Source organism: Alligator mississippiensis, chromosome 1 (assembly GCF_030867095.1).
Source record: "Alligator mississippiensis isolate rAllMis1 chromosome 1, rAllMis1, whole genome shotgun sequence".
NCBI lineage: Eukaryota > Metazoa > Chordata > Crocodylia > Alligatoridae > Alligator > Alligator mississippiensis.
In genome coordinates, this window is record NC_081824.1 from 214,952,631 (window position 1) to 214,967,161 (window position 14,531).

The 14,531-nt window shown below is 44.6% G+C and overlaps 1 protein-coding gene across 2 annotated transcripts in view; it reads right to left on the minus strand.

Annotated features, from left to right (window-relative positions):
* LOC102575296 (N(4)-(Beta-N-acetylglucosaminyl)-L-asparaginase) overlaps positions 1-14,531 on the minus strand; it is a 43,916-nt gene that overhangs the window by 21,761 nt on the left and 7,624 nt on the right. Inside the window, exons 4-6 of one of the 2 annotated variants that reach the window (XM_059719931.1) lie at positions 14,139-14,184; positions 2,538-2,576; positions 1,287-1,539 (exon numbers count right to left, since the gene is read on the minus strand). In XM_059719931.1, coding sequence (XP_059575914.1) covers positions 1,403-1,539; positions 2,538-2,576; positions 14,139-14,184 — 222 coding nt within the window. In that variant the 3' untranslated portion in view covers positions 1,287-1,402. Of the gene's footprint in view, positions 1-1,286; positions 1,540-2,537; positions 2,577-14,138; positions 14,185-14,531 lie in introns of those variants that run through there. The other variant, XM_019500843.2, reaches the window with a different exon arrangement.

The following is a 14,531-nucleotide window of genomic DNA, read 5'->3' on the forward strand; positions in this document are numbered from 1 at the left end:
AGCTCCTGGACAGTGTGCGGAGCCCCACAGCACCCTGGTGAGACACACTGCACCTGCGTGATGCGACAGCTGCTGCACAGGTGCCAGGCCAGGGGGCTGCCCCACGCTGTGCAGGGGGGCTCTGCCACGAGCCCCCAGAGGCCCCGATTGCTGCTGCTGCAGTCAGTGAGTGTGGAGCTTTTTTTTTTTTTTTTTTTTAGTGCTGGGACACTGGTGACAGGCGAGGCAGTCATGGGGAGGGGCTGGGGGAGTGGGCAGGGGGTGGGGCCAAGTGGGGAGGCACACAGGGGGGGCTAGGAGATAGGGCCAGGCGGGGGTCCCTCTATGGTCCCCTCCTCCAGCCCCCAACCCCCTGCTTACCGGCATGGAGCCCAGGTCCAGCTCCCTGCGGTGGTAAGCAGGGACTGCCTGAATCTCTGAATCAATTTGGAGGCTTCCGATTCGATTTGGATCTTTTAATGGGTCTCCCAATTCAATTCGGATTCAGAGACTCAGCCCCTGTATCAGGCCGAATCGAAATTGTCTAGTGAAGCTTCACACAGGCCCAAAATACAGCACTTCAAATTTAATACTTCATTTACCAAGGGTTAATTTAGAAGTGCTGTACCCATTTTTAAAGTGCTGTAAAGCTATGCACTTCTGTTAAGTCATGGCAATAAAATACTTAAATGACGAAAAAAGCAACTTCTGTACACACCCAATAACCTTCCTTTAGAGGTCTGACGAGACTGAGCAATGCATGCTGGAATATGCAGACTCTGCAGGACAGATTTACATTAAAGACAATATTGCTAACTTCAAATGTTCAAAAATAATGAGTCAGGCCCCACAAAAATGAGTGGCTTAAAAAAGTAAGTTTGGGTTTCAATCTTTCTTCTGGTTTTTGAGCCTTTACATTACACTCAGGCCATTTTCAATGTTATTCCCACTACAATGAGGGTTAGGAATAAACTTTAAAAAAATGAAAGCAGAGATTCTCTCCTAAACAAATGCCTTCAAGCCCTAGCACTTTGGCAAAAATCAACAAATATCACAAGCCTTGCAATAAAATGTATAAGTGGCAAGGCTACAGATACTAGGTGGAACTTAACCATGTTGCAGAACTTGTTGGACAACCTTTAGTCATCCTAATGAATTATACAGTTAAAATTCTTTGAAAAGATAAAGACCAAGATGTTGCATTCACCAACTGCAAAATGCTTCCCGTTGCTTTTATTTTTTCCAGCTAAATTTCATTATCCAATTCAGATATGAGAAAAAAGCAACTATATCAGATAGTCCTTCTTTGTGACAATGAGAAAATCATTGTGGGCTCTGCACTGTTAAATGGGATTAGAAAGTTCCCATCAGTAACAATTTTAACAACAGTCTGAGTTTCTACCACTACTTTAGAGTGTACAAATCACTGAGGACTTTTTAGTACCTGATGACTGATGAGGATTTTAAGTACCTGATTATCTGCATAAAGACCGCATCCTGGCAATGGAGAATCACCTACCCTCCCAGGATATTTAAAAGGAGCTCCAGAAGTAGATACACCTATTATTAAACATAATTAGTACAATAAAATTTTAGAAGTAGATCATGCTCCCCATTTACCATAAAAACAACGGGGAAAATGTTGAATCTGGTTTAATTCTGCTTGTCATTTGAGTTGCTATGTTTTTTCTTACCCAAATTTTTCTAACTTGAGAAAAATAGAAAATTGCTGGAACACAACACTGTCACTATTAGATAATTTTGGTATATTTCTGTATTTTTCAATCCAAATGTTAACCAAGTTGAAAAGTTACAGTGAGCCAAAACTACCTCTAATATATAAGCTGCTCATTATCCTTGTATACATGAACTAAGGCCTAGATCTTCAAAGCATTTAAGGCTGCTTATAGACATTTTAAAAAGTGCTTTACGAGAAGAAGCAGTGAATTACTTAGACCCAGCTCTGCAGTGTCTGTTTAGATTGGGTGCTTCAGTAGGGCTTTTTGGAGCTTGTATCTAAAGCTGATTTCATCAGCTATTAATTAAAGAGCCAAAAAAGCCCTGCTAAAGCACCTGATCTATATAGATGTCAGGCAAGCCAGGTCCAACTAATATTAAGCCTCTTCTGGGGGCGCACTGAGCTAGGCACAGGAGTACGCTGAGTTTAAAGTAAAGCAGCATTTTAGCTTTGCTTCTTTTTTTTTTTTAAACATCTGCAAGCAGCCTAAATGTACTTAAGTCCTCAGTCCTGTTGCAATCAGAGTGAGGCAGACACCTAAATGCTTTGAGGATCTGGACCTAAACAACTATAGGTAGCGATGTGATGCTGCTCAGAACTGCCACCTCCTGGCCACATTCCCCACTCACATCCAGTCCAACTGCTAGTCAGCACCAACAGAAATGCTTCCTGTCTTACCCTTCACAACCAATTACCTACAGGCAGGAAACAAGAACTTCACAAAAAAAAAGCCCACCCCAATTATTCAGTTAGCAGCAATCACATGACATAAGAAAGGCACAAAGTTAACAGTTGTACGATATGTTTTGATTAATCTTACCAACAGTTATATTTCCATGAATACCCAAGGCAATTAGACCTAATTAAAATATAAAAAGAACAATTTTACTTCTCAAGCAGAACCATAAATTGTTTCACAAAAGATTGGCCTGTTTTATTATGCAGATTAATTAGTCCCCAGAGAAACATGTTAGACATTTGAAGCATGTTCTTGAAGATATAAAATATTAAAAGGACAACCAGAAAAGAAAAGATTTTTATACCAAGTTACAAGTGGCATCTAATACTGATATAAATGACAAATTACAAGAATGGCTTTTGCCATTTTTCCAGGTTTCCTCCTTTTTTTTTTTTTATTTGATATATTCAACAATGCTTGGTGTCTAGTCCACGTAATTGTTTTCCCCCATGTATAACTGACTGTGCCCCGATCCTAAAAAGGTCTGTTCATGTGCCCAACTACTGTTATAAGTAGGCCTACATCAAGAGTCATGTGGATGTGTTTTTGCAGGTGAGACCTTTATTTGCCTCCTTACAGGGAAGCAGAAAGAAAAGGTCTTATAAAAACATTTTGATATAGAAAAAAATCAGAACAGCTTATTTAAAGAATGATCTACCTTAAACTGCATTTCAAAAAATGTGACTACTTTAGAGGAAACTACTCAAGAGGAAGACATGGAAAATATGAACAAACATTTGTTTGATAAGAAAACACATTTTAGCCGCCTGTCTGGAGTTGCACCGTAAATAACAAAAACATAAATGGTTAGCATTTTATTAAGAGACCTAATAAAAATAATTCAGTGATTTTGCATAGATGACAGCCTATAAATTGCTTCATAAAGTCAGAACGATTATCAATGCTGTGTCCAGCCAGGGGCATGGACCAAGGTGGTCAAGGGCCCTAAGGCCCGCTGCACCAAGGCGCCTCCCCCACCAGAACTGAGCAACAGGTACGCACCTCTTGCTGCCCCAACACAGCCTGCTGAGTTGCTGGCCCCCACAGGCAACATGGGCCTAACTGCAGCTCCCGCCCCTGCTCTCCCCAAGACAAAATGTAAGGTGTTTGTTGTGGGAGACTCCCTCCTGAGGGGGACGGAGGGGCCAATCTGCCACCCCGACCCCTTAGCCCGGCAAGTCTGCTGCTTCCCAGGGGCCCGCATCCGGGACATTGCGGAGAGGATCCCCAAGCTCCTCAAACCCACAGACCACTATCCCATGCTCCTTATTCATGTGGGCACCAACGACACTGCTCGGAGCACTCCCAGCCAGGTCATGAGGCGCTACAGGGATTTGGGAGCGGGGCTTAAGGGTCTGGGGGCACAGGTGGTGTTCATGTCGATCCTCCCAGTCTCAGGCTATGGGCTGAGAAGGGACAGGAGGATCTATGCGGTCAACCAAAGACTGCAGCGCTGGTGTCGTCAGGAAGGCTTTGGCTTTCATGACCACAGCCCGCTCTTTGGCGAGAGAGGCAGCGAGCTGCTGGGAAGAGATGGACTCCACCTCTCTCCCCTAGGGAGGAGGCTCTTCTCAGCCAGACTGGCTGACCTGCTCCACCAGGCTTTAAACTAAGCCCGCTGGGGGACGGGGGGACTACCGCCACTGCTGGCCCGCTGAGCAATCCTTGCAAAGCCAGCGGATTACGGCACTCAAGGGAGCCCACCCCGGCCCCAGCCCTGGTAAAATCTGTGGGCAAGGAAGGAGCCCCCCAGGGGGCACTTGCCTGCCTGTACACTAATGCCAGGAGCCTGGGGTATAAGCAGGAGGAGCTCATCCTCCTGCTCAGTGCAAACAATTACCATGTCATAGGGATAACGGAGACCTGGTGGGACTCCAGCCATGACTGGACCACGGGGATAGATGGCTATACCCTGTACAGGAGGGATCGTGTAGAGAAAAGGGGCGGGGGTGTAGCTCTCTATGTTAAGGAAAGCTACGCGTCCCTGCAAGCCAATATTGGCGACCAGGGTGGACGGCTGGAGACCCTCTGGGTTAAAATCCATGGGGAACATGGCACAGGGGACACAATGGTGGGAGTCTATTACAGACCTCCCACCCAAAGTCCTGAGCTTGACCAGGTGTTTGCCCAGGAACTGGCTGAGGCAGCTTGCTCCAGGACCACGGTTGTCACGGGTGACTTCAATTACCCAGACATCTCGTGGAAGGATCGCTCAGCAAAATCTGAGCGGTTGCAGAGCTTCCTCTCGTGCGTGGATGACCTCTACCTGACTCAAGAAGTCTATGGGCCAACAAGAGGCAAAGCGCTGCTCGACCTGGTACTGGCTACTGGGGATGACCTAGTCGGCGACCTAGTGATCAATGGGAAGCTGGGTGACAGCGACCACGAGCTGATCACCTTCATCATCCGCCGAAAAGCTGGCAAGTCAGTCAGCAACACGCAAGTCCTTGACTTGAGGAAAGCCGACTTTGACAAGCTCAGGAGGCTTGTCAGTGAGGCCCTAAGGGACTGTGACCACAGGGAGAGGGGAGTTCAAGAAGAGTGGTTGCTCCTCAAGGGAGCGATCCTCAATGCACAAACTAAGTCTATTCCATCTCGGAGGAAAGGCAGCAAGAGGGCACAGCAGCCCCCCTGGCTCTCCAGGGACCTAGCAGACCTCCTGAGGCTAAAAAGAAAGGCCTACAAAGGATGGAGGATGGGAGTCACCTCCAAGGAGGATTATTCTGCTCTGGTCCGGTCCTGTAGGGAGCTGACCAGGAAAGCCAAGGCTGCAACTGAACTCCAGCTAGCTTTGAGCATCAAGGACAATAAAAAGTCCTTTTTCAGATACGTGGGGAGCCGGAGGAAAAGCAGGGGCAACGTTGGACCCCTGCTGAACCAGATGGGGCAACTGACAACTGACGCCCAGGAAAAAGCCAACCTATTAAATAGGTACTTTGCGTCAGTCTTTCATCAGCCCCATGGGACGCCCATGCCTGCTACAGGGCCGGGAAGTCCGGGTGAGGGTGATCCCCTGCCCTCTATTAATGCTGACTTTGTGAAGGAACATCTTGAGAAGCTGGATACCTTCAAGTCAGCCGGCCCTGACAATCTTCACCCCAGGGTACTCAAGGAGCTGGCGAGCATCATAGCCCAGCCTCTAGCGCGGATCTTTGAAAACTCTTGGCGCTCTGGTGTAGTGCCCGAAGACTGGAAGAAGGCCAATGTGGTGCCTATCTTCAAGAAAGGGAGGAAAGTGGATCCGGCTAACTATAGGCCCATCAGCCTGACTTCTAACCCAGGGAAGATCTTAGAAAAGTTTATTAAGGAGGCCATCCTTAATGGACTGGCCGACGCCAACATCTTAAGGGATAGCCAGCACGGGTTTGTTGTGGGTAGGTCTTGCTTGACCAATCTCATTTCCTTCTACGACCAGGTGACCTATCACCTGGACAAGGGAGATGAGATTGATGTCATATATCTTGACTTCAAAAAAGCCTTCCATCTGGTGTCCCATGATTGTCTCTTGGAGAAACTGGCCAATTGTCGCCTTGGGTCCTCCACGATTCACTGGCTGGAAAATTGGCTCCGGGGTCAGACCCAGAGGGGAAGTCACTCATCGTGGTGTCCTGTGACCAGTGGGGTCCCCCAGGGCTCTGTCCTTGGACCCATACTGTTCAACACCTTCATTAATGATGTGGACACTGGAGTCAGAAGCGGACTGGCCAAGTTCGCAGATGACACCAAACTTTGGGGCAAAGCATCCACACCAGAAGACAGGCGGATGATCCAGGCTGACCTGGACAGGCTCAGCAAGTGGGCGGACGAGAATCTGATGGTGTTCAACGCCGATAAATGCAAGGTTCTCCACCTTGGGAAGAAAAACCCGCAGCATCCTTATAGGCTCGGCAGTGCTATGTTGGCTAGCACTATGGAAGAAAGAGACTTGGGGGTCATCATTGACCACAAGATGAACATGAGCCTGCAGTGCGATGCTGCGGCTAGTAAAGCGACCAAAACGCTGGCTTGCATCCATAGATGCTTCTCAAGCAAATCCCGGGACGTCATTCTCCCCTTGTACTCGGCCTTAGTGAGGCCACAGCTGGAGTACTGCGTCCAGTTTTGGGCCCCACAATTCAAAAAGGATGTGGAGAAGCTTGAGAGAGTCCAGAGAAGAGCCACGCGCATGATCAGAGGTCAAGGAAGCAGACCCTACAATGACAGGCTGAGAGCCCTGGGGCTCTTTAGCCTGGAAAAGCGCAGGCTCAGGGGTGATCTGATGGCCACCTACAAGTTTATCAGGGGTGACCACCAGTATCTGGGGGAACGTTTGTTCACCAGAGCGCCCCAAGGGATGACAAGGTCGAATGGTCACAAACTACTACAAGATCGTTTCAGGCTGGACATAAGGAAGAATTTCTTTACTGTCCGAGCCCCCAAGGTCTGGAACAGCCTGCCACCGGAAGTTGTTCAAGCGCCTTCATTGAACACTTTCAAGAGCAAACTGGATGCTTATCTTGCTGGGATCCTATGACCCCAGCTGACTTCCTGCCCTTTGGGCGGGAGGCTGGACTCGATGATCTTCTGAGGTCCCTTCCAGCCCTAATGTCTATGAATCTATGAATGTAAAAAGACCCGTCCATTTAAAACAAACTAGAGCAGTCTAAATACACAGTAGCGAGTACATCTCTGAAGAACTTCACCCTGCTTCATGATAGGCATTAGTCCTGTCACTGACTTCAGTGGCATAAAATCAAGCCCTAATATAACTATTATTTCCTTTCCTAGGTGATAAACACCACGCTACCCATTTTTGTTTTCTGTCAGACAGTAATAGTAACTCTGTTTTGCTAAAGTGGTTAATGAAAATATTGCAATATGACAAGGATTTCTAAGGGCGATATCTTTTATTGAACCAATTATGTAGTTGGGATACAGTTAAACAAAACAATTCAGATGAAAGAATCCTTGACCTAAAGCAAGAATAAATGTAACATATGAACAAAGCACCCTGGCCTTGAGGTGCCCCTCCCCTCCACTCACAACCCACAGCCCCACTCCTCCCAGCCCTGCTGGTGCTCCTCACTCCCAACCTGCTGCCCCTTTCCCCCCAGCCCCGCAGTGTGAGGGACAGCAGGGGGGCAAGTGTCCCCCCAGATTTATGCTCCCACAGGGGGCACGGGGCTGCAGCCTTGCTGGGTGAGCATAGGCAGGAGCTACCTCCACAGCTGAGCAGGCAAGATTCAGCGCAGGAGGGCAGCACGGGGCAGTGAGACTCATTACTGCCACTGCTACTAGAAATCCCACACCAGCCATGCTTACAGCAGCACGGGGAGTAACAGAGAGGCAGGCCGCATTACCCTCACCTTCTCCCTCCAGCAGCCATTCGTGTACCAGGCTGCAGCTCTACTCCACCACCATGGCCCAGCTGCTCCCCCTCAGGCCATGGCTCCATCCCAGAGAGGAGGTGGGGTGGCAGGGAGTGTCGCCTGTGTGCCCTCTACCAAAGACTTACCTGCGGGGTGCTACAGGAGCTGCTCTACACGCTGCCTGGCTGTCACGCACATATGCATGCACACATGGTGCTCCTTGCCTGATCACCCCCTTCCTACTCCCCACAGCCCCAAGCAGCCCCATGCAGGCTGAAACTCTGCCAGCCTGCAAGGAGAAACTTGTGGTTTCCCATGTTTTTCTCTTTTAAAGGAGAATCCATTTTTAAAGTCTGTTGATTCATTTTTTGTTAAGTTTGTTCTTCACAACTCTTTCATATATTCTTGTGATCCACTTTTGAGTTATGACCCATGGGTTGAGAAATGCTGAACTAGATGACTTCCTGAGGTCCCTTCCAACTCTATTTTCTATGATTCTATAAAGGAGACAGTTATAGCTCAGTTAAAAATTTCACCCACAGTTAAGTCCTTACTTAAGGCTGGTTTTTTTGTGTTGATTTAAGCATACTAATTCCATTTAAGGAATAAGCGGTACTGATACTGGCACTCTTCTACTGATGTAATGGTCTCCACTGGACAACTGGTTGTACTAGTTTAACTATACTGGTCTTTAATATAGTCAAATCAGTACAAAAAGTGTGCGTTGACAAGCCCAAGCTAACCTCCTATCAGTACGCTGAAGCATCTGATGCTGGCTACCATTGGATTTAGGATGCTGAACTAGATGAACCATAGATCCAATGTGGCAGGGAAATTTCAATAATACCAACTTCAAAAGGAGATGTGCCTGAGTAAGGACTGCTACAATATGTGCATTACTGCTCTGTTGTTATAGCCCTTATTAGGCATAAAGTAGTTGCCATGATTTATACTTAACAAAATGTTATATTAAGAACCTATGTTTACAAATAAATTAACTATTAACAACTTTCTACCGAGTTCTTCTAAATATTTGACATAAACAGGTTAAGTAGGAGATGTATTCAGGATAACTTAAACAAAATCGTTAACATCCCTGCATATCAAACTAATGTATTCTATATAATTGAATTTTCATACTAAAAAAAAGCATTTATAATTTTAAATAAATTAATTTACGGGCAGTCCTTGACTGAAGACATTTCAAGTTGCAACCAACGGCACTTCAGATATTTATAAAGCAACATTTTGTTTCAACTTTGACATCTGTTTCAACTATACGATGCTTGATCCAATGCCATGCCACTCCAGCGAACAAGTTCACTGTGCCACCCATCTCCCTGGAGAACTGTCCAAACTTCCTTAGACACTTTCTTTATGAAAGCAGACAAGACTCTAGAAAAACGTGCAGCCAAGACTCCTGAGAAGACTCCAACCAAGAGCCTTTCAAAAAGTCCAACCAAGAGCCCTTCAAAAAGTCCAGCAGTCAGCTCAAAGAAGTCCTTCCAAATCAATATGACTGCTATTTACAATATAAATACATTAATGTAGCTATATTACACATCTATAATTGATTGAGTACAAAATTCTGGGTTATTTTTGGTGACAATAGGGTATTGGGCCTTGGTTCAGGAACCAACCCCCATTTATAACATCGTTCCTATGGGAAAATCGGTTCTGAGTTGCAACATTTTGACTTAAGACGCGGTTTTCAGGAACCAATTGTGTTGTAAGTCTGAGGACTGCCTGTAGTTGTTTTTTTGTTACTTTTTATATGGTAAACTGTCTAACTATTCAAGCAGGGTGGGAGTGTTGTTATAGTTGTGATGGTCCAGGAAATATATGAAAAACAATGTTTTTTGTTAATCTCTCTTATTGAGGCAACTGTATACCCAGAGAGATGTTAGGACACACTTTTTGGGCATGAAGTGCCCTTTTTCAGGTTTGGGAAAGGGGCAGGCACAGACTGTTCAAGGACAGGAAAGGAATAGAAGGGGAAGAGCAATTTTTCCCTCTCCACATGCACAACTTTCATGAGAAAGCCACAGTAGTATTATTGCCTTCTAGGTAATGTTAGTCTTTTAATAATACCTGTAGGTGGCTCTGTTTGAAATTATTAGAACTGGCACAGCACAGGCTTCTGTGTTATTTTCTCAATATTGTACTTCAAATACAAATCAACACTCACTTAACATTCAATGATGTTTCTCTATTTCATGTCACTAGCCAACATATCACATATTCAAGAATCTATGTACTTATTCATCACAGGATCTAGGCTCTTCAAGTGTCACAGAGATATTTGTGTTTGATTTGTAAGGTCCAACATGCAACTGGTGAAAGGTTTAACATGTCTGTGGGCAATAATTAATACACATCCTTTACATAAAAATCCCTGTAAAATATTTATTGTACATTTCCTTTGAAATACAAGGGAAAGAATTCTAGGAACTGCTCAGCACTCTTTTCAGCACGAGAACATATGCCAAGAGACTCTCAGGACCTAAAAGCAGTGGCACATCCCTTTATTCTGGCTGTCATTTCCCTCTATAGATCTCAACTTTGGCATGCTTTTGACTTCAACCAAACCATGGTATCTTTTAGATGCCAGCAGAAGGAACTCCACAAACAACATGTGCTAGTTTCCTCTTTGAGATTAAATGTATTATTTCATTTGTGCTTTGACAGTCTGAGCAGCAGCAAACTTACTCCACTTTAAATATTTATTTAAATTTTACATAAAGCTATTGGCAGAAAGTCATTAACTGAAACAAAGAAAATGAATAGCTGGCTTTTAGGGATTCTGAACATCTGTTTTTTTCCCAGCGAAAGGCTCAGTACCGCTGAAAAGCTAGGTCAAATGTCTAAGACTAAATGTCAGGTCATAAATATCTAAAGTAAGTTTAGGGCAGAATGCTATTTTACTTTATGTACAGTTTTTTTTTTAAAGCAAGGCAGTTTTAGATTCTTTTTTACTTTTTATATGCTGTGCCTGCTAGAAGCAAAATGGAGGACAGCCTTCCTATATTCCCATCTCAAACCCATCTGAACTCTCAGGCCAGATCTGAATCATAAGGAGCCTTGTGAGTCAGATCAAGACCTGGAGGTAGTGGGACAGCAAGTGGCAGCACAAGGGTAACATAGCTGACACTCTTCTCACACAGCCACTGACAGATATCCCCAGAAAGCCTCTGTGACTGAGAATTTGGTGACAGGCCTTGCTCCAACCTGCCCCACTTCTTAACTCCTGGTACCATTTGGAGCCCCACAATCCAGATGAAACAATTTGTCCAGTTGAATCCCAGCCACAGGCCATATGTCCAATGTTTCTATTTTAACTCAATAGCTTAGTGTTCAGGGCACTTCCCCAGTGAGTGGCAGACCAAAGTTTTAGGGGGGGGGGGGAGACCTAGAAGGGGTTTGAACCTACCTCTCCTGCTTCCCACTGAAGTGCTCTAACCACCAGGCCACAGGTTATGCAATATCTGGGCCTTCTCCAGCCCTACTCTTGAGTCTGACCCACTGCACCTTGGATAAAATGGATAAAAAGCAGTGGGGGGATTTCTACTCCACTGCGAGTAAGGGTCCAAGGTAGAACACAAGGCTCCCTCTCACCTAAGGTAGCACTCATCTTACTCAGCCACGTACCCTCTGGCTTATTTTCTTCCTCCTGGCCTCATGTATCTCCCTCTTTGCTGCTAAGCATGCAGCCCCACTAAGCATATGCACACTTTTCACTCTCAGACCTGAATTGTAAACTGTGCATAAAAAGCCAAAAACTGCAGTTGAATGGCTGTGTATGTGCCATTTAGGCACAGAGAGAGAAAAAGTATTTAGCTTTTAGTCTTCATTAGAAAATGAAGATGTATAAAACTGCAAGCTTTAAGTGAGAAGTGAAAACACCAGTGCATGGTCATACCACTGTGTAGTCATTTCCTTCTGGGAAAGCTAGTTTAATCTTCAAGAAATGAGGAACTAACAGCAGTAAGATTTTGTACTTCATTATTTTACTTCTCTCACTTTAATAAGAGAGCTGAGCTGAGCTTGTTGAGCCTTGGAAAAACCCTATGGAGCTCCACAAAGATAGAAGAGCAAGACTAATTTCACTGAGCAAGACAAAGTGGAGGAAATAATGAAGAACTGTCCACCTGTAGAATAGTTTCACAGCAGAATCTTGTGCATGTCCATCAAGGAATTGGTAGGAGATTCACAAATGCATCTGCCAGCAAAACCCGGCAAGATTTTCTCTCCAAATTTTCCATATACTATTTGCAAATCTGTCTATGTGATCTACTTTGACTCAATTTATTTTGAAGTGCCTACCTATATCTTAATTTCCTTGTTTCAATTACTGTAATTCTCAGCTTTCTCTTGTATGTGCAGAATGTCTTCCTTTTCACATGTACTGAAGTATGGAATAACATAACATGATCTCAAATCCTTCATAAGCTATTTCACCCCAGCCATCTTGTGCACCTGAACCTGACACCTGGTGCAAGAAGAACATCCTTGCCCAGGGAACCACACCCAGGGAGACTGCTAAGGCCCTTCTGCATTTGCAAGAGCAAGGACAGGATCTTTACTAAAATTTGTATGGACTATGAATTCACCTCTGTGAACTGCTTCAGAATTAGCAACACAGAGACCTGGTGGAACAGCTCTTATGCCTGGAATGTCAACACTGAGGGTTACACTGTTTTGAAAGGACAGGGACAGGAGAAAAGGTGGTGCCTTGCATGTCAAAAAACATATACCTGCTCCTTGGTTCAGGAGGAAGAAGACAGCAAAACAGAATTAATTTGGGTGAAGATGAAAGATGCAGCACTGATACAATAATGGAGATCTATTACAGGTCACCTAATCAGAAAGTGGAGGTAGATGAGGCATTCTTCAAGCATGTGACAATCTACCCAAAAGCTATGCAATGGTACTGATGGGAGACTTCAATTTTCCAGGCATCTGCCTGAAGAACAATGGAGCCAAACATAAGATGTGTGTGTGGGAGGGATAACTTTTTCTTCCAGAAGGTAGAGGATACAACTAGGGGATCATCTATCTTAAATCTTTGTCTTGACCAACAGGGAAGAACTTGTGGAGAATGTGAAGGTAATGGATAACCTGGGAGGAAGCAATCACAATACGATAGAATTCCAGAACCTGAGACAGGGAAAGTACAAGGTCAGCAAAATCTGGATGCTAGATTTTATCTGACTCAAGGAGTTAATAGGCATGGTGCCATGGGAAGACAGATTGAAGAATAAAGGCACCCAGGAGGTCTGGGAGCTTCTAAAGGGCATAGTATTGGAAGCCCAATGAGAAACTGTCCCAACACAATGGAAGCACAAGAATGGCAAGAGACCAATGTGGCTGCACAAGGAGCTTCTAAGATGCTTCAAATGGAAAGCATATTTGGCTGAAAGGTCTTGCCCCTCCATTCAGGGTCAGATGATCAACATATTCGGGGTCAGAAATTTTACCCCGTGGTCAGATTGGCATGGACCTTTGGGATTTTAGACTTCCTCTGTAGTGGTGGGTGTGTGGTTCTCTACCCAGGATCTTCTGAGCAGCACATTGAAACAGGACATTGACTGCCATGGCTCCCCTGTTTTAACTGTGGCATTATGGCACAGATTATGTCTGTGCTGTGTCAGGGCTGATGGCAGTCTTATGTAGAGTTTAGCTTATGGATTGTATAAAATGGTTTGGATAGGAATGATCCTGACTCAGGCAGAAGATTGGTCTGGATTACCTCTGAAGGTCCCTTCCAGCCCTACTTCTCTATGGGCACCTATACAAGTGCAGGGAGGCTCCTCCGACACACTGTAATTACAGCATGCTGGAGCAGACTGGATTAAGAGACTGCTGGAGTCTACTGTGCTCCATCAGACCCCAGCATCATGTGCATCAGCATCCCTGTGCAGAAAAATGGTGGCAGGGAAGCTTTAAAGCTCATTCAAAAACGTTTGCTACATGTAACACCCAGGGCACTTTAATTAGAGTGACTCTCAGAGCCGCTCTAATTCAAGCGTCCCATCCCCATCCCCCCCCCCCCCCCCCCCAACTCCCAGAGCACGTATATAATGCCCATATGATTCTATGATTTGGTCTGCATGAACAGCTAATAAGTATACAACTACCTATCCACCACAATTTGTTTGCTACTGATGATAAAAACTTTTAGTTAACATACAATAACCTCTAAGATTACATATAGATGAGGAGAAAGAGAAGCCAGTTTAACAGTGACTTCATTTACACAGGGTTTACTTTAATACAGTATCTTTATATTATTTAAACACAGATTAATTAAAAAAACTGCATTACAATTAGTTACCTAAGGTATCGTGTCCTTTGGGACTTTTTTTCTTCTCTAAATATTCCTATAGGAGAAATGAAGAATAAAATAAAAGCTAGTTTGACAAGGCAAGGAACATGTACATAAATAATGATAAACACTGGATTTTAAAATCATTATATAAAAAAATTGAAGCAGTGTACTAGAAGAAATAGAGCTATTAAACCTGTGATCTTTACTGAGCATAAATGGACTTCCAAAATCAAAACCCCTTTTTTGATGCGAGGAGAGAATGGACTTCAGCAGTCAAAACTTCCTCTAGCATCAGTGAATCAAATTTAAATAGTAATCTTTGTACATTGTGGGTGAACTGCGAAAAATTCCACTTTTATCTGAAAATGTTTCCTTCAAATAGTATTCAGAGTCAAATGA